Here is a 23,032-nt window from a genome sequence, read left to right on the forward strand (position 1 = left end):
ATTACATTGCGCGCTTTAGGACCTGTGAGTCCTGCGAACGAGTGTTCGCCTTGGGTATGCTACTTGCCAATAAGGTTGGAAATTGGCCACAGAGAAGACTGTTAAGTATTTGATTTCTAAGTGGAAAAACTGCAAAACCAAGTGTTTGGAAATATATATTCATTGTCATTGATTTAAAGCGGAAAACTGCGTAACCGAGTGGTTGGAACCGTTTTTGTAAAAACGTGTATTTTTCTTATGTAGCTAATGTAGAAATGATTTTCCCGCTTCTTATCAATTTCTGCATAGACTAAAGTTTTATGGCATGTTACTTCTTTTCCGCACCATCATGTTTTCATTTTTCCTATTAGCTGGCTTGGATTTGGAAAACCGGCTGGGCTGTTAGCTCATTATGTGGTTTAACAATTTTCAGATACCGAGGAGCGGCAGTAGACTTGCTGAGTTCAGGCACTTGGATTGGAGCTTAGGAAATTTCTTGCTTTCTTTCATTATTCGAGTTAGAGACTTTTGTTACTTTATTAAGGTGATTGTCGTCTAATAAGAATTGTTTGGATTTAGACTTATGGACCTAATCTATATTTGTATTTCATTTGAGCTTTAATTGAGACTAAAATTTCCGCTTTTATTAGTCGCTCTAAATATTGAGAATAGTTGGTTGTGAAGAAGCCTTGCATGCTTGTGGGGGTGACCCTATGGGCGTGCGGCGGCTGTCACGTGCGCCTTACCTCGAATTCTGGGTTCGGGGCGTGACAGAAAAGTGGTATCAGAGCTTAGGCTTTAGATCCTTAGGAAGTTTGGAAGTTTGAAATTAAGATGTTAGCGCCATTCAAGTTTTTCATAGGTCTCTTAGAGCTCGGCTTGTGATATTGTGGATTTTGGAATATGACTTAGAAAGTAGTGGAATGTTAGCCATTACTTGCCTGGTGTGAGAGCTTAATTTATTGTGTTGTAGACTATAGGAATCTAATTTAGACCCTCGAGAAATTTTTGGAGAACTTAATAATGACTTTGAGAATTGTTAAGGTACTACTTATGATTTTACGAACTCTCGGAGCTTAGACTTATGATCCTGTAGGCTATGAAAATACAATGGATGACTTTTAGGAAATGAGAGAATAAAATATGATTTTGAGACGAGTCTTTGAATGGTTGAATTTTGGGAAACTAGAGAATAAAATATGATATTTAGATGAGTCTTTCAATCTACATAGGAATTATTTAACATTTATTGATTAATTGAAGATAGATTAATTGTGTGAAAATCTCGAGTAGCCGGAATAGAAGATAAACAGTTATCGGCAAATCTTACGGTATTGAAGATGTAAAAATTTTAAATTGACAGTTAAAGTGATGATGAACTCGTACATTCCAAGATCACTTATTTTCGATATGAGATTTAGTGTGCTCGAAAAGAGAAGTAGAGTTAGTTCATGTGGACTAGGAGCCTTTGGTTAGGTCTGTGAGTTAACCATGCTGGCATGGGACAATATGGTGAGCTCGTTTTCCCAAAAGGCACTAGGTCTATCATGAGAAATAGTTGTGCTGGTGTGAGATAATTCGAGCTATTTATTTGTCCCAGGGACGTGACTTGGAAGTTGAGAGTGGTTCCCTTTTGGCTGTGTATTGTAGTTTGTGTTGGTCTTATTTTCTTATACATGTTTATTTATAGATAATAAATAAAAGAGAAGGTTCCATTGAATAGAGTGCGCAGCGGAAGCCTGGTGAGGTTGGTTCTTTTCACCAATGTCAATCCCACTTCTGATCAGCAAGTAAGCATGGTAGATAGGGAAGAATCAAGTTTGTGGAGGTGCATTGTTTCAAGTGTTAAGTTTCAGTTTGGAAATCGTTGAAAAAAAAAAAAAAAAACAAAACTATTCTTGTATGAATTTCGAGGACGAAATTCTTTAAAGGGGGTAATTATGTAACACCCAGCCCCAATGCTTGAACTTGTTTTAACTTCTTGAAATGGGTGTCATTACCAAAAATCAAGCTCAGGATTAATTGCTTAGAAATGAGTGTCGTTACCAAAATGAAGCTTGTAAATTTTCTTTGAAATGGGTGTTAATACCAAATGAACTTAAGATTAATTTTATTGAAAATGGTAAAGGGTGCTATTATCATCAATGGAGTAAAGTCCATTTAAACACCTTTTAAAAGGCTGCTCATTTTGGAAAGCACTCTAAGGTTGACCGTATATAACACCTTCACTAAAGTTAAATTTGGCTATGAATAGAATCTTCCACTAGTGGGTAGGATTTTTTTAGGAATCTCTATCTTTTCAAGATTTAATATTGGTAGGTTTCCTCCTAAGGATTTTCAGTTAACAGAGAATAAGGTAGCAATCATTTCAAAAAATAAAATAAAGGGGGAAAGGAAGGGACGTCCAAATTTCCTTCATCACAAGATTTTTTGGAGCTCTCTCTCTCTTTCTCATAATAGAATATTCTTATTGTGGTAAGTGGAGGAGAAACAAGCGTTCAAAAAAGGACATCATGAAAAGTTTTGCTCTCACATCCGTTTTTAGCAGACCTCTTTCTTGGGTGTGATTCTATAGATATTCAGCCCACATCTCACGTTGTTTTGATTTCCCTCACGTCTCAACTCTCAGGCTCTCGATCAAAAAAATTGACTGGCGTTGGGATTGTTCTCTCCTTCTTTGATATTACCTAACAGCAGCTATTGCATCATCCTTTTGAAGTTTTTTTTTGGGTTGTTGATAACCATTGATTTTTGGGGTTGAGGAAATTAGTCATCTTTTCTTCATCTCTTTCTCTCCATTGGATCGAACCGCGTTGGGTTTCATCAAAAAGCAAGAAATCTGCAAACAACTTATAAAAGTTGCATTTCTTGTTAGTTTTATAATCGCATTGGATCTCGCCCATAAACTCCATCCGTTGGTGAATCTCTGCTAATTTAGCAGCCGCAAGTTTCAAACTGGGTACTTCGCTAAAGGAAATTCTTGGAGTAGCGCTTAAGGTAGGTGATCCTACCCTATGTCAGTGTATTATCAAATATTTACATTTAGCTAAGTTGAAAGCTGTCTATTATAATTTTTGCATATCTACTCTCACTTGGAACTTGTTTTGGAGAAGATTCTTACTTACCGTTTTTGAGTATGTCATTCTAAATAGTTGAATGTCATTATGCATGGTATCCTTTAGTCTTGAAATGTTTTCATTCCTATACATAAAAAGCTTTATGAAGAACATGATTTTGAAAACTAGAATTCATGAAGCAACAATTTGAACAGCACTTTGTTTACGATATGGTTTTCATAGATTGGAATGGGGGGAGTCCCCTATGGCTTGAAGCGTTTACAAAATTTATGGCACGGTATTGCAAACATTAAATTGCTTTTATCTATAATTGTATACAGTCTTGGTATGGAATGGATTCCGCCAGTAAGGTTGATCTTTGGTGGGGATCTAGTGCCCAACCTACCAGTGGGTGAGTACACTGGACGTGATCACGTTGACCGGTCAAATTTTATCTGCCCGTAAGGTTGATCTCGGGCGACCAGTAGGGAGTCCTCTGGCTATTGATAATATTACATTGCGCGCTTTAGGACCTGTGAGTCCTGCGAACGAGTGTTCGCCTTGGGTATGCTACTTGCCAATAAGGTTGGAAATTGGCCACAGAGAAGACTGTTAAGTATTTGATTTCTAAGTGGAAAAACTGCAAAACCAAGTGTTTGGAAATATATATTCATTGTCATTGATTTAAAGCGGAAAACTGCGTAACCGAGTGGTTGGAACCGTTTTTGTAAAAACGTGTATTTTTCTTATGTAGCTAATGTAGAAATGATTTTCCCGCTTCTTATCAATTTCTGCATAGACTAAAGTTTTATGGCATGTTACTTCTTTTCCGCACCATCATGTTTTCATTTTTCCTATTAGCTGGCTTGGATTTGGAAAACCGGCTGGGCTGTTAGCTCATTATGTGGTTTAACAATTTTCAGATACCGAGGAGCGGCAGTAGACTTGCTGAGTTCAGGCACTTGGATTGGAGCTTAGGAAATTTCTTGCTTTCTTTCATTATTCGAGTTAGAGACTTTTGTTACTTTATTAAGGTGATTGTCGTCTAATAAGAATTGTTTGGATTTAGACTTATGGACCTAATCTATATTTGTATTTCATTTGAGCTTTAATTGAGACTAAAATTTCCGCTTTTATTAGTCGCTCTAAATATTGAGAATAGTTGGTTGTGAAGAAGCCTTGCATGCTTGTGGGGGTGACCCTATGGGCGTGCGGCGGCTGTCACGTGCGCCTTACCTCGAATTCTGGGTTCGGGGCGTGACACACACCGTCAAAACACTTGCACCCAATACTCTTCTTTAGATTGATAAAATGGAGAAGGCTACTCCCCTCCTTGTACTTGTACTCCTTTCCTTGGCATCTTCTCTTACCTTTGCCGCTGATCCCAGTCCTCTACAGGACTTTTGTGTTGCTGACAATATGTCTCCAGGTACAAATGCTTTTTTTTTATTTCTCAATTTAACTTCCATTAGTATCATGATAATCACGTGTTTGTGCAAACTCAATTCCATTTTTGGTAGGTATTGTGGGGTTTGGCTAGATGACTTGAGAAATATTGTTATTGCATTTACTCTGCGTGTGGACACCGGCCCTACGTGCATGGGTTATGTTTTTTTTTATTGGCTGATCTTTTTTTGATGTTTTTCCTTCTCAGTGTTAGTCAATGGCGTGGTTTGCAAGGACCCAATGCTCGCTCAAGCAAGCGATTTCTTCTTCCCAGGGCTTGACATGCCACGCAACACAAATAACCGAGTTGGGTCCAATGTGACCGCAGTGAACGTGGTCCAAATACCAGGACTCAACACTCTTGGCATCTCCATGGCTCGCATAGACTTTGCACCCTATGGACTAAACCCTCCCCACACACACCCAAGGGGCACTGAGATGATTGTAGTTCAAGAGGGCACCCTCCTCGTTGGTTTCGTCACCTCTAACCTTGCAAATGGCGAAAATCGGCTCATATCAAAGGTCCTCAATAAGGGTGATGTGTTTGTGTTTCCAATAGGTCTCATTCACTTCCAATTCAATGTTGGACAGACCAATGCGGTGGCCATTGCCGCTCTGGCAAGTCAGAACCCAGGTGTGATCACCATAGCTAATGCCGTCTTCGGATCAAACCTGCCCATCTCCGATGATGTTCTCGCCAAGGCCTTCCAACTTGACAAGAAAGTAGTTGATTTTCTTCAGGCACAGTTCGGGCCCAAAAACTAGATAACTACCGACAAGGATCCCATGCATTAACTACAATAGTGTATTTGAATAAGCAAACTTGGTGTTTGCATTTCTTAAAATCGTAATAATAATACAGTTTGAGCATGTCAATGGGACAATCAAGCGATTGATTGAATATGCAGTCTTGTTTTTCATGAATTCTCTCTCTCTCTCTCTCTCTCTCTCTCTCTCTCTCTCTCACACACACACACACACACACCCCCAAATCCGAGATCCAGGCCGGGCAAACGACGGTGCCTCATACCTACAACGCGACCCTCACAATCTGGTAAGGTAATTAGAATCATATATCGGAAATAAATCCAGGCATATATCAGAGTAGTAAAGCCAATGTAAAACTAAAACATCGATATCCATCAATACTATTAAAAGATGTATACACGCTCAAGTGCAAATTACTAGTCCTTTGACCAAATAAAACGAGGGTACGCTCCCACTCCAGATCTTTGCACAAGTCCAATTTCAATATCTGAAAATTTTAAACTACGAGTGAGCTAACGCTCAGATAGTAAACAAGCATTACTCTAGCTGGGTCTAGCATGGTAGGGAAACAGAAGGCTGCAACAGAAAGTCAAAGTGAAGCCGAAACTTAGAGTGAGGGATACACTACACATTCTGATGGTTCAACACAAGTAATTTTGAGCCACACAAAATATGCTTAACACAAGGTAAATAATCAGGGATTCATATTACCACAAATGGATAAGAGCCAAAATAGAACATACAAAATTTGCATGTAGAAACCGAAACTGAAATGAGAAGCATGGCCACAATTATAAAAGCCGAAATAGGAGGCAAGGAGCAATGTGAAGTAAAATAGGCATAGAATGAGTAATCAGAGAATCATTTTCCCAAGATACGAACCAAACAAGATCAAATCACATACCTAGACTAAAAATGAAGCTGGAACTGAAATATGCAACAAGAAGCATGGTCGCGTATTTCAAAAGTTCACAGTGGAGATTTTACAAGCAGCATGATCAAACACAAGTAACTGAGATCAAAATATACCAATAGACATAGTCAGGATATTCAAAAGGATTCACTTATCACAAGACATAAACAAGGTCTTCATCATAATATTTTCAAGAAGATCAAAAGTTTGAACCTTCTTCCAAAAATGATTTTAGTAAAGAACTTGAATATTTGAAGAAAGAAAATGAAACCCTCAAGGAAGAAAATGAGGGATTAATTCTTGAATTTTCTTATCAAATTGTTGAATTAAAAAGTGATCATGAAAATTAATAAATACTCAAACAGGGAAAATCAAGAAGAAATTAATGATTTTTTAAACCAAATTCAAGATCTTAAAAGAGAAAATGAAAAGTTGAGAATATGTCTAAATAGGTTTATTAATGGGGATAGAATTGTAGACATTATTCTTAAAAGATCTAGATGCACAACTTACTATAGAACATATTTTGCATCTAGAAGGCATGCTAACCCATCCATAAGATGTCACTATTGTGGATCTTATGGACATTATAAATTTCAATGTGATCATAGAAATCAATATTCTAAATGGGTTAGAAGGAATGGACCCAATAAAACTTGGGTTCTAAAAGCTCCAACATGAATCATTGTTTGAGTTTTTACTCAGATTTAGGGGCTGGAGCTAAAAATTGAAAAATCTTTACAATTTGAAAATGAATGTTGAAAATCATTTTGAGATGATGAGTTAAGCCGAAGGTTGAACTTAAAATGAAAATTCTTGAGTCCTTGGCAATTTCTTTTTGAAAACCCCCTCTTATATTGAATTTCTAAATAAAAAAAGAGGGAGTTGTAGTTTTAAATTCTATTTGACTAAGGCGAACCTAAAACTTATGTATTAATATTTCAAAACCCCTTGATATTTTGATATGCTCTCATCTCTTCTTTATGTGGATGACAAAGGAGGAAAGAAATTTGGTGTTATGTTTTAAAGTTCTAAGTTGGAATATGTGGACCCCGATCCGAGATAGGTAGTGAGGTGAGGGAAACTAGTCCCTACACCATCCTCTGGATCATCCACGTGAATGGAGAGCTCTACCAAGGAACTCTCGAAACGGATGCCACCCTCATAGCATAGCACGAGTGGCGATATAAAAGAAAGAGATATGTCTCGATCCGGAACCGAGATTCGAAACCGAGACATACCTGAAATAAACTCAGAGTCGCCATCCATGGATATGCCATGGAACCCTAAAATCAAATCCTCTGTGCAATGGATAACCAGAAATATATATGGGTTCGTGCCTGGTTACGAATGGGGAAGGTCTGAGAGCACCCCCGATTCGTCCGAGTGCAAGCACTTGGTCTCTTATGCCATTTATTATTAACTCCAAAGAAGTTTGGGTAAAAATCATCTGAAATGGGAACAATCCTCAAGAATCGTCTACCTAAGCATGCATTTCCTGAGGATAAAGATAATAAACACATAAAATAAAATGAAAAATGTGCCACCTAAGCACAGCTAGGTTATGAGTGACAAACCTAAAGGGTGTCTAAGTTCTGATGTACAAACACATGCAAGCCACAGCAAAAGGTATAGGATCAGTACGAGAAAGTAAGAAAACACATCAAAACATATAATAACAACATAATAAATCCTAAGACTCTAAATTATTAGCCCGAGTCCTCGGATGGTCTGGTATTCATCCAAAGAAGCCTACGTATCCCCGCCTCCACGAGAATCAAGGCAACGTAGTTCTTCGCGCCTATTCTAAGCTATGATGCCTAAGACACCTAGCCCTCTATCCTAAACTCGATCTAAAAGACCAGACCAATTATTAAAGTTTATTGTACGATTATTTAAATTCCAGTGAATTGTAGATTTTAGGACACCCTATATGCCCTAACTAAATGCAAGTTAGCCTTAAGCTAATGCAGGTGGTTCCTACGACCTACGTGTAACTAGGCTGTATGCCCTAAGGAAAACAATAGGACTGCTAACGTATCCAAGACCTAGTCATCAGTCGGCGATGTGAATCGCCAACTAACCGGACAGAGGCACTCCTAGCTAGGACAAACCCCTAACTCTAAAACAAACACACAACAAGCACACAACAAATCAAAGACGAACTCCTAACTCTAAAACCCTCTATCTAGGACAAACTCCTAACTCTAGAGGAAGATTTTTGTTAAAAACAAGGTTTTAAAGTTGAAGGGTTAAAGCATTTTTTATTTACAAAGTTTGGCTGGACTTGGGATAAAGATCCCAAGCTGCACTACGTACCTCGTAGAAGAGGATCAAGCCAACGTAGTTCGAAACGAACTCTCAAACTATGCTTCTAAAAGAAACACTCAACACTTTAGATTTTTAAAGGTTTTTTATGTTTTTCAAATGTTTTTGATATTTTCTAATATTTTTGAGTTTTAAATTTCTAATGTTTTTTGAATTTTTAAAATATTCAATGTTTTTGGATTTTAAAACTTTTTCCAATGCTTTTGAAGTTTTAAAGTGTTTTTTCACCCTTTTGGTCAAAGACCTAAGGGAAAATACAAAGAAAAACCCTAGGGCCAAACCCTAGAGCTAACAGGGGAAACCCCTAAACCAAGTAAACTAACGCCAAAGGCGAAGGAATGATCTAAGATCACAAGCGAGCACAGCTCTCCGAAGAAGACAAATGAGTTAAAGACTCCCTAACAAGAACAAATGAGTCAAAGACTCCTTAACAAGAACAAACGAGTTAAAGACTCCCTAATAACACCAACTAAGAGATGAAAGCGTCAAAGACGAATGAGTCAACGACTCACTAAAAGAGAATGAAACACGAGTCAAAGACTCCACTAATAACAACACAAAGGAAGCAATCGAGTCAAAGACTCTCTAATAAAAACAACTAGAGGATAAAAGAGTCAAAGACTCTCTAAAAGAAATGGAAACACAATTCAAAGACTCTCTAAGAGAGACGAAAACACGAGTCAAAGACTCCACTGACAACAACTAAAGGATATACGAGTCAAAGACTCTCTAAGAGATAGAAACACGAGTCAAAAGACTCCAAAAACACCGACTAAAGGATGAAAGCGTCAAAGACGAATGAGTCAACGACTCACTAAAAGAGAATGAAACACGAGTCAAAGACTCCACTAATAACAACACAAAGGAAGCAATCGAGTCAAAGACTCTCTAATAAAGGCTGACTCCTATGCGAATGGACTATCGACTAAGGAGAAGCTTACAAGCAAAAGGAATAAGAGACCTTGTGCATATTTGGCAAAGGTAAAACATCCAACCGGGCCGGACAGCTACCTAGCCCTCAGGGTGCAACAAATGTGCAACCCAATACCCATAAGGGTAGGGGTATGAAGCCAAGCCGAGTAGGGTGTTCTTCCAAAACCAAACGGCGCACTCTAATAACACCATCTAAAGGATGAATGAATCAAAGACTCCCTAACAGCGCTACCTAAAGGACGAGTGAGCCAAAGGCTCTCTAATACTACACTTAAAGGAAGAATGAGTCAAAGACTCTCTAATACCGCCACTAAAAAAAAATAAACGATTCAGAGACTTTCTCATACTCTAAAAAAAGGGACAAATAAGACATAACATGTCTTTTAGCTCAAAAGAGAGACAAACCATGGATGCTCCCTAAATGAGGCATTATATGCCTCCAATGGGAAAAGGCGGGCTCTAAGCAACGAGGCTTGCTCCTCGATGGGAGCTGCCTAACGAGACGAAGCGCGTCTCCTTATGAAGGACCTTACTAATGAGACCACAATGGTCCTCTAAACGAAGGAAAGGATCTATCTAAAGGTGTCTAAAAGACTTGGAAAGTCCACCAAGAGAGCAGAAAAGAGCTACTAGGCAATCTCAAATTTCCATTCAATTCTTATATAAACAAATCAAGTACTAAGCAAAGAAAGATTTACAACTAAAGAGTACACAACCTGTAATAATAGCAATCATAGCATGTAGCCTAATGAAGTAAAAACAATATCAAACACTCAAACACTTCAAAGCCAACCACAAACCCCAATACGGGGACTCAGCGAAATCAGATGATGCCAAAGTAATCATCTGATTTCAATACACATATAATATTCCTACAAACCGCCTTGAAATCAGACAGTACTCATGTCGATAATATCGAATAGAGTAGTCATCTGATTTCCTCCTTCCTATTAAACAATTTATTTAAAATAAAATTAATTAGCCCAGACCAGCCGCTGGGTAGCCTAAAAACTTAACTAAATTACAATTACAAAGACTATAAACTTGCAGGACAGTAATTGTGCATTGATGGATAGTAGATATGCATTTTAGCTTAACTAAAATCACGATTATAAAACACAAAGTTGTAGGACAGCAGCTATGCATTATTGGGCAGTAGAGATATGCTTTCTAACTCACCTAAAATAACAATTATATAAAGCATTAGAGACTATAGAACAGCAGCTATGGATTGATGGTATCAGATATGTGCTTTTAGTTCAACTAAAATTACAATTGTAGAGTAATGAAATGATGGGACAACAATTATACTATAGCTGTGAAATGAATAGTCACATTGGGGCAGCACAGTGTATATGTGTCTGTCAAACATGGTTTATCATGTTCTCTAAAACTGATGTTAATTATTGGAATCCAGTGAGAAAATGAATCATTTTAAGCTTAAATCTTGTATATCCTTAACTAGATTACCATGTAAACACCTTGAAACAAATTGTGTCTCAACCTTCATGACATCACCATACATCTGACAGTTAAGATCTGTCCCATCCATTTTGATAAACACCCATTTGAAAATATCCATTCATTCATGCCAAGGTAAATTCTAGTTCAATGTCTCAAGTGTATTGATCTGAAATTTACAATATCCGTACTCTTCACATGTCTTTCATCACATATAAAGTAGATATATGATAAGGAAATTGACCTACAAATCCTAGTAAGAATTGATGTACAAAACTGAGTAAACATGTCCTTAAGAAACTAATTTTTTAAACAATCTCAGATTTCAATTCTTAGAGAAATAACCCAAACAGGAAGAAGTATTCATATCTAGCCTTTTCCAACCTTAAAAAAAAAACTTGTCATTATCATTCAACCTTTAATTTCCTATAAAAATAGCTCAGTTTTCCCTAACCCACGCTCATCACATTGGAGTCAGGAAATAAAATCTGGATTGCTATCAAGAGCTCTTTTAATCCCAAAAAGAATTTTTACAATCCATCCAAAGTTATTTTCAATATAGCATGCCATTGATATCAACAAGACTATCATGAGCTAATAAGATGATGTGAATGCCAAAGTGATGAAAGAATTGTACATATAAATGCAAAATGACAGATTTCAAATCATAGATTGGATCTTATGCCAAAACATAACTGATCTATGGGCTCACATTGTCAAAACAGGGAGCTATATTGGTTGCCACTCTCAAAAATAAGGTGGGAATGGGGGTTGGACTTGTGTAAAAACAAGGTGGGAATGGGGGCTGGACTTGTGTAAAAACAAGGTGGGGCTGTACATGTTAAAACAGAGTGGGGCTGCCATGCCAAAACAGGGTGGTATGTTGGCTGCCACTCTCAAAGTTGTGCGGGTTGAAATTGTTCAAAACAGGGGGCTTACATTGCTAACTGATAAAAGTAGACATACAAGGCTTACATTGCTAAGAAAGTGTTGAAATGTGTTTAGGAATGTGCATAAAACAGGGGGTGAACTGTGCTCAGACATGTGCATAAAGCAGGAGTGCATAACCAATCACAGAACTGCCAAAACAGGGGCTGAAATTATCGACCAAACTTCACCTAAAACAGGGACCAAGTTATTGTTGTAAAAAATTGAGTAACATTTGTACTTAAAACTGGGTAGTTTTGAAGATCAAATATGTAATGAAAATGAACAAGATTTATACAAGAACTGAGCAGATTTGAGGACAGATTTGTGGCCTAAAAACTGTGCAAAGAATGAGCTGATCTTGTACAAAAACTGGACAGATTTGTGGCCTAAAAACTGTGCAAAGAATGAGCTGGCAAATGGTTTTTCTTAAAAAAGACTTACAAATCCTTAAAACTATGCAAGAGAACAAATGGGAAAATCTGGATCATAGTACATTTATTCCACACAAATCCGTATTTGCAGTCCTAACACAAATGGACAGAACCAAAACTAATGTAAATCTGCGGCATGGGCAGCTGCAATTTTACAAGTGAATGGTGGGCTAAATTGTGTTTACCAAACTGAGGTTGAACTGTGCTACAATCGTGAAAAATCATGACAGTAAGATGCATGAGCATATAGGGCAGAAACTGTGCTATAATTGTGACAAAATTGAGAAGATTCATGTGAGAATATACACACTGAAGCACAACCTGATTAACAAACAAGCTGAATGAAGACTATAACAAGTTTTTTAAACTAATCCATCCACAATCACAGGCTTCAAGGTTTTCCATTTAGCCTAATATAGATGAGCCACAGCAGTTTTTATTTCAGAAAAATAAAGAAAAAGCCATATATGTTCAATATTCATTTGTTCATCTAATTGGTTTGAAATACACGAGCAGATGACAACTTTTCTTTTTCCAATAATGATAAAATCACCATTTTAATACCAACTGTCAAATGACCAATGAAATGCGCTACGAAATAATTTCAAGCATATACTGCAGATTCCAAATTGAAATTTCAGCTATATATATATATATATATTTCCAGGATTCATCAATTTACTTCTTCACTTTTATCACATATAACCACCCATAGTATAATAGATTTCAAAAGATAAATTCTGTTCAATCATTCCAATAAAGGAAACAACTTTAACTCAACTGGCAAGGTCATTGCCCCATTCCAATATTTCCACCTTGACTATAAGAAATTAACCTTGAATTGAATAAGCATGCCATCACACATATTCACAAATACATGTGCCCTCACAAGTACATACATTCATATATCCACACACCGACACTCGTACATTCATATATATATTCGACATGTTATGGACAATTGAGCTGAGATGAACACAAAGAGAGTATTGACGAGTGAATATCAACAATGGGATCTTATAAGGGCCAAATTAGAACTGGATATTCAGATATGCTTACCTACTTTCTATACTTTGGAAAAAAACTGAATGAGAAACCACACAATGAGCCATTGACATTCTCAAGCCATATAAAGAATTACAAAGATGATCCGCATGATAAAAAAAAAATATTAATAATAATAATAATAGTACCATCAAGGGGCTAAGGTAGGACAGACGTCTGTCCTCTACAGCAAGCTTAGATAAAATGACAGAATACAATGATTTAAAAGCTTTTCCATATGAAATTGCTACTGGATCCTGGCTATGAAACAATCTAAATTCGGCTGTAAACCAGAAAATATTCTGCATGAAATCATATGCCTAGTGTAGATGCACAGGCTGCTTTCCTCAAAGACACATTGCATGCATTATTTGACCCAACCCATGGCAACAATTACAGAACACATAGCCTATGAGACAACCATTATGCATTGTAATCTAAATCATTCAAAATTAAAGGAATTATTATAGATTTGAGCATATTTGTGAATGAACCATTTAAAGTTAAAAAGGGAAATTAAGATGCACAACTGATGATCTTCCAATTTCATGGATATATTTCAACCGAGCCTCAGATACACTTATCACTTAATATATATTCACTACATAATAAAATAACATATCCTTAGATTCAGATTAAACTAAGAGAAATAACAAATACTCCAAACCACAAGAAAATTCAATTTCAATTTAGAAGATTGCTCAAGAGACTAATTAAAATATCATAAGCATCATGAAAGCCTTTGAAATTTCAGATCATTCCTTAAGTAGAGAAGATTAAGAACCTGTTAATTGAAGATGAAAATGCAAAACTCTGGTTGCCTTGACGGAGAATAAGATCAGATCTTCTTCTTCTTCCTCTATTTCAGATCTGAGATTTAGAAGGAAGCCGAGAGAGATCCTTTCTTTTACACTTCTATTTCTTCTATTTCCTTCAAGAACTACCGAAATTCACTGATTTTATTGATCCATCCAGATGCTAACTTTGATTTCAAGAACACATCCGATCCTCGATCTTGCTATAGAACAATGATCTAGTGGCTACAAACAGATCTGAGAACTATTTGAAAGATAATAACAGATCTAGGGTTTTGGATAAACAGACAAAACTAGGCCAGATTTAGGATCGCAATGGTCAGATCTAGGGTTTCACCACTCAGATCTGGAATTTCGAAGGTAGAAAATAGGGGTTAGGTGAGATGGATGATGACAGATCTTGAAGTGAAACCAGATCTACGAGGTAAATCATCTGATCTAAGCTTGGATGCGGCAACTAATCGGCCAGAGCTTGACTGGAGCTCGGTCGGAGAAGAAAATTAGAAATTACCTGCAACTTTCTCTCGAGCTTCAAGAAGAGAAATCTTCAGATCTGAGATCCATAATACGATCAGAATACAACCTAAGAATGACCAGAGAAGAGAAAAAAAAAATCGACAGAAAAGGGTTATAGCTTGAGATTTAGGGATTTTTAGTGTTTGCAAGGCTTGATCTAGATTCTAAAGAAAATTGAGGGAAATAGATTTAGAAAGGGAGAAATAACGGAGGGGAAGGACGGCCGATCGGAAATTGGCCAGAGCTCCGGTCAAACGAATCGGAGAAGAGAACCAGCAATCTCTCTCTCTCTCTCTCTCTCTCTCTCTCTCTCTCTCTCTCTCTCTCTCTCTCTCTCTGCTTCTGTTTTTCGACGAGAATTTCTCCCCTTCTCAGATCTCAGATCTAAGATCTCAAATCTGAGATCTCTCAGCGTGATCGGAGCTTTGGAGGTGAGGGAAATAGGAAGAAGAAGAAGAAGAAGAAGAAGAAGAAGAAGAAGAAGAAAAAGAAGAAGAAGAAGAAGAAGAAGAAGAAATCGGAGCTTGGCCGGAGGACTGCCGGAGTTGGATCGGAGAAGACAACCGGCCGAAAGGGAAAAACCCAAATCTCTCCTCTCTCGGATTTTCACGAAAATGAACAGTATCCTTCGTTTCTAAATTTTTTTTATATATATATTAAAATATCTGTGTTGATATTCGCACCCCCTTTTGATGAGGCGCGCGAATTAATAATCGTACCCTTCCCGCTTTGTCTTATTAGCCCAAAAGACAATATTCGGCTATTTTTCAAGAAGACACCCCCCTGCGCGGATAATTTGCCCCCCTTCTGCATTTATACAATGACACTGACTCGGTCCACTCGCAGGGCAAACCAACTCGGATTTCGACGAAAATTTACAGGGACCTATGGGGGACCCTAACCTAGCTTAGGGTGCAATTTGAGGCCCTAACTCACTGGTTTGGCGAGGTTTCGCACCAGCAACACAAACTTGGGTCCGGTCAAAATGGGGTGTCTACAGATGCCCCTCTTTGGCAGAGCGTGTGTAACACGCGAATGGCAAAGCTGAACAGACGACACATTTTGACTGACCCGAAAGCAAAGCAAATTTTTGGGTTTTCAGTTTTAAAACGATATTCACAAGGGTAAAACTCTACCAACAATAGGGAGATAGCCTCTCACCGACTCTTAACTCGGCAACTAAAACATCTCAAAGAGATAGTCTCTCCCTAATACTCATGACTCAACTATCTAAACTAGTTAACAAAAAAATGAACGAACGATTGCAAAACACAAACACTTTTTTTTTTTTATCAGGCTAAGCCAAAGTAAACATAACAGTTGCTCAAAGAGCACCAACCAAACAAACAAACAAATCATTTCAATCACTCAAAGAGTTTTCATTTTTTTAGAAACCACAATGCAACTCGTCTAAGACAAGCATAAATCCAAACACTCAAAGAGTTTTTCCTTTTTAGAAACATGCAAAATAAGCTAAAGACCACTGTATTGAAATTCGTCCAAAACAAATTCAAAACTAAACACTCAAAGAGTTTTTTTTTTTTTTTTTTTTTTTTTTTTTATGCGGATCAGTCTAAGACTTGACCAATTATTAGGGTATTCGAATATTTGAGCTAAACTCAAACATCTAATACCGAGGCGAAACTAAGTCTCAAGCCCGGCGGTAGAAATACAGATCATTGCTGAAAATAAATCTGTTTAACTACCCGAGTAACTCTGACTCCTTTCTTTCAAGGTAGCGAATCACTCCGGATCACGCGGTTCTGTTAAACCGTTCCACATAAATCCAAATTCGTATGTCCTGCTAAACAGTCCCATACAAACCTCTTCGCAGATACACATGACTCCTAACACATTAGGAAGCTGCACATTGCGGAACAATGATCAGGCAAGTCACTACGTGACATTGCAATACTAATCATCGGGGTACTAAATACCCGGGAGAAAGAAGAAAAGACCAATCCGTGCAACACAGGATCGGAAATATTTCCTTATTAAAATTTTTCAAAAAGACCAAACCGTGTAACACAGGTTCAGTGATTTCAAACTCTGTTAAAATCTTTCAAAAAGACCAAACCGCGTAACGCAAGTTCGGTAATTTCCATTTCTGTTAAAAATCTCTTTCAAAAAGACCAAACCGTGTAACACAGGTTCAGTAACCTCCCTTATCTAAAACCTCTCAAAAATGACCAAACCGTGTAACACAAGTTCGGTAATAATTTTTTTTTCTTTGTAAATTTTTTTTTTCAAAAACAGATTGAAGGAACAATCAGATAGTGCAACACTAAATCCGATAATTTCTTATTCTATTAAAACACTCTTCAAAACACTTGAAGAAAAGACCAGATCGTGTAACACATATTCTGGTAATTTCTATCTTTATTAAGAAAAACTTCAAGACAGCAGGAAGTTGAGAGACTCACAATGACTGAAAGAAAAGATCAACTCTTAATGATTTCATTGATGAACCAGTCATCTCTTCGCAAAGAGTAACTAGGATGCATGATTTTTATCAAAGACCGGACTCAAGTAACTTGAAACAATTTTTGAAGGTCAAACCTTTTTCAAAGACGCAAAGCATTCTATTGAAGTTTAAAAATCGCTGGAGTAAATTCTAAACTCCTCTGAGACAAAGATTTTTCCAGGAATTTTAACTCCAAAGGAGAATAACTTGACTAAAAAGCTCAATACAAAGAGTGTTCGAACTTCTCTAGTCTCTATTTTATAAAGATATTTATCTCAAGTATCAATGATTACTCGATATCTTTTATGACATAAGTCATAAAAGATGCCCCTAGTATGATTACTTCCATGACAAAATTCATTAGAGAGCAACAAAAAGGGAATGGGCCAAAGGCTTTTATTACTGAAAATTTGAGATTACAACAAATTTTTCTGATAAACACCTGGGTTTACAAGGTTTTTCATAGGTACAAGAAACTTGCTGCGCTCAAAATTTTCTCATCTCTGCCATCTGCTGATATCGAAACTGAGCTGAAAGCTTGTTGACATCTGAACACTGCTCAACTCTACATTATCCACAGGAACCACAAATTCTCTGCCTCTCTGAGCCTCTGAGTCTTTATCACCCCGGCTTTGGGAAGAATACTGACTAAACAGGACTCTGGAAATTGACTTTGACTTGACAACAGACTAACTTTGACAGATAATGACCAAAGACTCTGACGAGTTTTAAACAAGACTCCAAAAGAGACTGAATCTGCTTCTTAAACTGATAAACATTTTTAAAAGAGTCAAAGGTCCATCACTATTAGAGTCTTTTGAATACCATGTTTTAAGATGTTTCAACCTCTTTTCAAGATCTTCGTCATGGTTATATCCCTTCAGATTGTTTAGTTTCAATTTCCTAACTCAAAGAGTAGCAAAAGAAGCTCTGATGGTACTTACTCAGACATTAAAGAAGATCCAAAGAGAAAAATAGAAGCTCAACTGGCTTCCAAAAAGCTCTATCCTTCGTGAAGTCTTGCCATGACCAAATCGCCCTTTTGGGTTTTCGATTTAGCGGACCGCGTGCCTTAATTTTTGCCTGGACTGTCTGCCCTTGCAGATTTTCCATCCAGCAGGCCCAATGCCCTGATTTTTGCCTAAACTGCCCTTTCGGGTTTTCAGCTTAGCGGGTCTAAGACTCCATCATTTTTTTTTCTTTTTCTATTTCTCTACAAACCTGGGCCTAAATACACCAGAAGGACCTTCAGGTAGGCTTAGGTTCGAAAAGGCTAAACCCTAATGTATTTGCATGTTACTGGACCGAATCTGGACCCTCCAGACTTCCTACGTATCCCTGAAGAAATGGGAATCAGATCCGCGTAGTTCGCCCCATTTGGCTTTGCAAAAGAAGTGACCGAACCCGAATTAATCAGGCTACCTACGTACCCTTAAAAAGGGATCAGGTCATAACGTAGTTCAAACTACTTTCTTTTCTTTTTTTTTTTTTTTATATATATAAAAAAAAATGCCCCTAGTTTGGGTTCATCAAAGAAACAAATTGTTTTATAGGCCCAAAGGGTTTGCAAAACGGTTTAAAACATTTAGGCTGCTGACTCAAAGCTCAGGTCGATCAAAGACGGCCTCCTGGTGTATTTAAGCATAATACTTTTTTAACTGATCCAGGTTTGTAGGTTCATTTAATTTTTCTCCATTTTCATTGAAGAGTCTTACGGCTTTTCCAGGCAAGACTTCATCAACGATGTAAGGACCAGACCAGTTTGGCCTGAACTTACCTCTCGGGTCAAACACCGGTGCTCTGTAGGACTTTAAAACAAGATCTCCAGGCTTCAGATCTCGAACACGAACTTTCTTGTTGAAAGCTCTCTCGATTCGCCTCTGATATCCCTGGATATGGTACAAAGCTCTCAACCTCTTCTCGTCTATCATATGCAGCTCATCATGTCTGGCTCTAGCCCAATCAGACTCTGGTAATTCAGCTTCCATCATCACTCTCAAAGAGGGAATCCTTACCTCAACGGGGAGGACTGCTTCCATTCCGTACACCAAAGAATATGGAGTTACACCTGTTGAAGATCTGATCGATGTCCGATAAGCCCATAAGGCATATGGAAGCTTATTCGACCAGTCCTTATAAGTCTCAGTCATCTTGCTAATAATGACTTTAACATTCTTATTTGCCGCCTCTACAGCTCCGTTTGTTTGAGGTCTGTAAGGAGATGACTTGTGATGTCTTATTTTAAATTCTTCACACAGGTGCAACACCTCTTTCTTGAAATGTGACCCATTATCTGAAATCAGCTCGTGAGGCACTCCATATCTGCAAATAATGTTGGCACGGATGAACTTCGCAACTGTATTCGACGTTATGGAAGCATACGAAGCGGCTTCAATCCATTTCGTAAAATAATCAATGGCGACCAGAATGTATTCATGTCCGCTCGAAGACTTCGGATAAACCTTTCCAATTATATCAATTCCCCACACTGAAAACGGCCATGGAGAAGTCATAGAGTGCAACTCCGAAGGAGGAACATGAATAAGATTTGCATAGACTTGACACTTATGGCATTTCTTCACAAATGCGAAGCAGTCTGCTTCCATTGTGGGCCAATAGAATCCAAGTCTCAAAATCTTTCTTGACAACATTTTTCCATTCATATGAGGACCACAAACTCCCTCATGGGTCTGCTCAATAAGCTCTGCGGCTTTGTCTTCATCAACACAGAGAAGCTGTATGCCATCAAATGACCTTCTGTACAGCTCTTCACCACAAATAACGAAGTTGGCAGCCAACTTCTGAAGAGTCTTCCTCTCTTTGCTTGAAGCTTCTGGAGGATGCCCTTTACCAGCAATAAAATTCTTGATATCTATATACCATGGCTTCCCATCTGGACACCTGGCTAAAATCTCTATTGCATTCACATGCGAAGGGGCCCACTGAAGTCTGACAACTAGCGGCTGAACCTCCATTGATATAGAAATGTCTAACATCGAGGCCAAAGTAGCCAAAGCATCAGCAAAATGATTTCTGGTCCTTGACAAGTGAGTGAACGTAATGTTCTTGAATTTTCTGACCAAAGATTCCAAATAAGTGTTATAAGGGATTAATTTATCTTCTCGAGTTTTCCATTGCCCATTAATCTGGCAAATGATCAAGATAGAATCCCCAAACACATCAATATCTTGAATCTCCAAAGCTAAAGCTGCCTCTAATCCGGCGATGCAATCTTCATACTCGGCCATATTGTTCGTACATTCAAACTGTAGCTTGATAGAAACAGGAATATACTCCTTTCGAGGGGATATAAGCACAGCTCCTACTCCTTGTCCTCGACTGTTTACAGCTCCATCAAAATACATAAGCCATTTAGTACCCGAAGCTTCTTCTTCAGTATCCATGATCTCTTCGTCCGGAAATTCTGCCTTCAGAAAAGCATTCTCTTCAACGGGTGCATCGGCCAATTGTTCAGCAACGACACGTCCTTTAATTGATTTCTGAGTGACATAGGTGATGTCAAACTCAGACAGTAACAACAACCATCTTGCGGTTCTTCCTGTAAGGGCCGGCTTTTCAAACAAATATTTTAACGGATCCATCCGCGAAAGCAAAAAGATCTTGCTCGAAAGCAAATAATGTCTAAGCCTCTGGGTAGCCCACACTAATGCTAGACATGTCTTTTCTAACACCGTGTACTTTAACTCGTACTCCAGCATCTTCTTACTGATATAGTAAATGGGCTTCTCCCTTTTAGACTCTGAATCTTGCTGAGCAAGCATGCAACCCATTGCTGTATCTGTGATAGACAAGTACAACAACAACGGCTGGCCCGGAATGACAGGTGATAGAACAGGGGGCAAGGATAGACACTGCTTAACTTTTTCAAAAGCCTCCTGACACTCTTCATTCCATTTCTTCGAGGAATTCTTCTTCAGAAGCTTGAAAATGGGTTCACACGTCATCGTCAGATGTGATATGAACCGTCTCAGATATTGAACTTTGCCAAGGAAACCTCGGATCTGCCTCTCTGTCTTCGGCGGTTGCATTTCTTGAATCGCCTTAATCTTTTGCGGGTCTACTTCGATCCCTCTTTCACTGACCATAAACCCTAAGAGCTTTCCTGATGTAACACCAAAGACGCACTTATTCGGATTTAGGCGAAGCTGATATTTCCTGATTCGCTCAAAGAACTTTCTCAGGGCGACAGTGTGCTCAGGTCGAGTCTTGCCTTTCACAATCATGTCATCGACATATACTTCGACCTCTTTATGGATCATATCATGTAAAAGAGTTGTAGCAGCCCTCTGATATGTAGCACCAGCATTTTTCAGACCAAATGGCATCACCCTGTAGCAATAGGTACCCCACTGAGTAATGAACGCTGTCTTCATCATGTCCTCGGGCGCCATCTTAATCTGATTGTAGCCTGAGAATCCATCCATAAAGGATAGAAGAGCATGACCAGCTGTATTATCAACCAGGAGATCAATGTTTGGAAGAGGGAAGTCATCTTTAGGACTTGCCTTGTTCAAGTCTCGAAAATCGACACACATTCGAACTTTTCCGTCCTTTTTGGGCACCGGTACGATGTTTGCAAGCCATTCTGGGTATTCAACCACTTGAATGAATTTTACTTCTAACAGTTTCTTTACTTCTTCATAAACCTTCAACTCCCATTCAGTTTTGAGTTTTCGGAGTTTTTGCTTCTTTGGCTTAATACCAGGGATTAAGGGTAAGCGATGCTGAACAATTTCTTCACTTAATCCTGGCATGTCATCATATGACCAAGCAAAAACTTCCTTAAACTCTTTGAGCAAGGTGATTAATTCTTCACGTTCTTCAGGAGATAAAATTTTGCCAATTCGAATCTCCCGAATCAAGGTTTCATCACCTATATTCACAGTTTCAATTTCCTCTTCGAGTGGTTTTGCTCGGCGACTCTCATCCTGTTGAATCATGTATTTGATTTCAGGGGGAGTGTCGTCGGCATCCTCATCAGAGGGGGAGTCTTGATTATTATTATTAAGATTATCAGATTCTGAAGCAGAAACATTAGAAATAAAAGTAGAGACAGGAATGTACACAGAAGAATCTTTTATTTCATTGAATGTTGAATCAAGTACATCAAATGATGAATTACCCACATCGGGCTTTACAATAGATTCTTGAAACAAATTTACAGACTCAACGTATAGATTGACATTTGTGTCAATTGACTCTGAACTATGTACTGAAAGAATATCTGATTCAGCATCTGACTCAATTCCATTGGAAGAAGGGGAATCACCATCGACCTCGGAAGACTCGACCTTTATAGTACCTGCATCAAAAGAATTGTTAGAATAAACAGACTCTGAATCAGACTCAAAGACTGACATGGACTTACGGACAACAGACTTTTTTGAAGGGACACGACTGTTTAGGTAAGTAACCTGAGGTATGACCTGAAAGGTCCAGTTAGTCAATGGTTCCTCTGCCAGGGTGATTAAGTGAGTAGGATTCAGAATTACGGCCCTCTGATCAATCACAGCAATAATCTGCGAATCTTCAAGGAACATTGAATTCAGCAGGCTCGGCTCTATATGCTCTGCCCAATCAGCTTCTGACTCAGCTTCTGTCTGCACACCGATCTGCTTGTCCTCTAACTGCAAATCGAAGAAAATTTCAAAACCTGGCAACCTCTGTCCTGAATTCTCATCCAACCAAGTTTCGGCAAAACCACAGAAAGGGACATCAGCACCTTCTTGTCTAAACCGGCCATTCATTGTCAAATTAATTGGCGCCATTGGTAATTCTAACCCTCTTCGGCGACATTCAGCCCATTTTCGCATCAACTGCTTCATTTCTTTAACTTCCTTCTTTGAGGGCTTGTATCCTAGCCCAAATAGACCGTTGAAGGATTCGAACTCAGGAAACTCAGTCAAACCCTGATGGTATTTACCCAG

At 38.3% G+C, this 23,032-nt stretch overlaps 1 protein-coding gene across 3 annotated transcripts; it reads left to right on the plus strand.

The window, feature by feature from the left end:
- The first annotated feature begins 2,499 nt into the window (after positions 1-2,499).
- Positions 2,500-5,332, plus strand: LOC143867504 (germin-like protein 8-2). 3 transcript variants are annotated; one of them, XR_013243528.1, is made up of 3 exons: positions 2,500-2,976; positions 3,959-4,069; positions 4,690-4,807. XR_013243528.1 is itself a non-coding variant. In XM_077376107.1 (3 exons), the coding sequence occupies exons 2-3, from the start codon at positions 4,347-4,349 to the stop codon at positions 5,244-5,246; spliced, it is 675 nt and encodes a 224-aa protein (XP_077232222.1). In that variant the 5' UTR covers positions 2,500-2,976; positions 3,959-4,346; the 3' UTR covers positions 5,247-5,332. The 3 variants fall into 3 exon arrangements, 1 of the variants encoding a protein (XP_077232222.1); XM_077376107.1 differs by having other exon boundaries at positions 3,959-4,464; positions 4,690-5,332; XR_013243529.1 differs by lacking the exon at positions 3,959-4,069 and having other exon boundaries at positions 4,690-4,823.
- Positions 5,333-23,032: the final 17,700 nt, after the last annotated feature.

This window comes from Tasmannia lanceolata, unplaced genomic scaffold (genome assembly GCF_043159265.1).
Source record: "Tasmannia lanceolata isolate RefF3 unplaced genomic scaffold, GAP_Taslan_0.1 ptg000257l, whole genome shotgun sequence".
NCBI lineage: Eukaryota > Viridiplantae > Streptophyta > Magnoliopsida > Canellales > Winteraceae > Tasmannia > Tasmannia lanceolata.

Bases quoted from the DNA above. Each gene is read 5' to 3' on its own strand.
- LOC143867504 (XM_077376107.1), top strand. From the start codon at position 4,347: ATGGAGAAGGCTACTCCCCTCCTTGTACTTGTACTCCTTTCCTTGGCA. The intron at 4,465-4,689 runs GTACAAATGCTT...TTTCCTTCTCAG, and splicing joins TGCTGACAATATGTCTCCAG to TGTTAGTCAATGGCGTGGTT.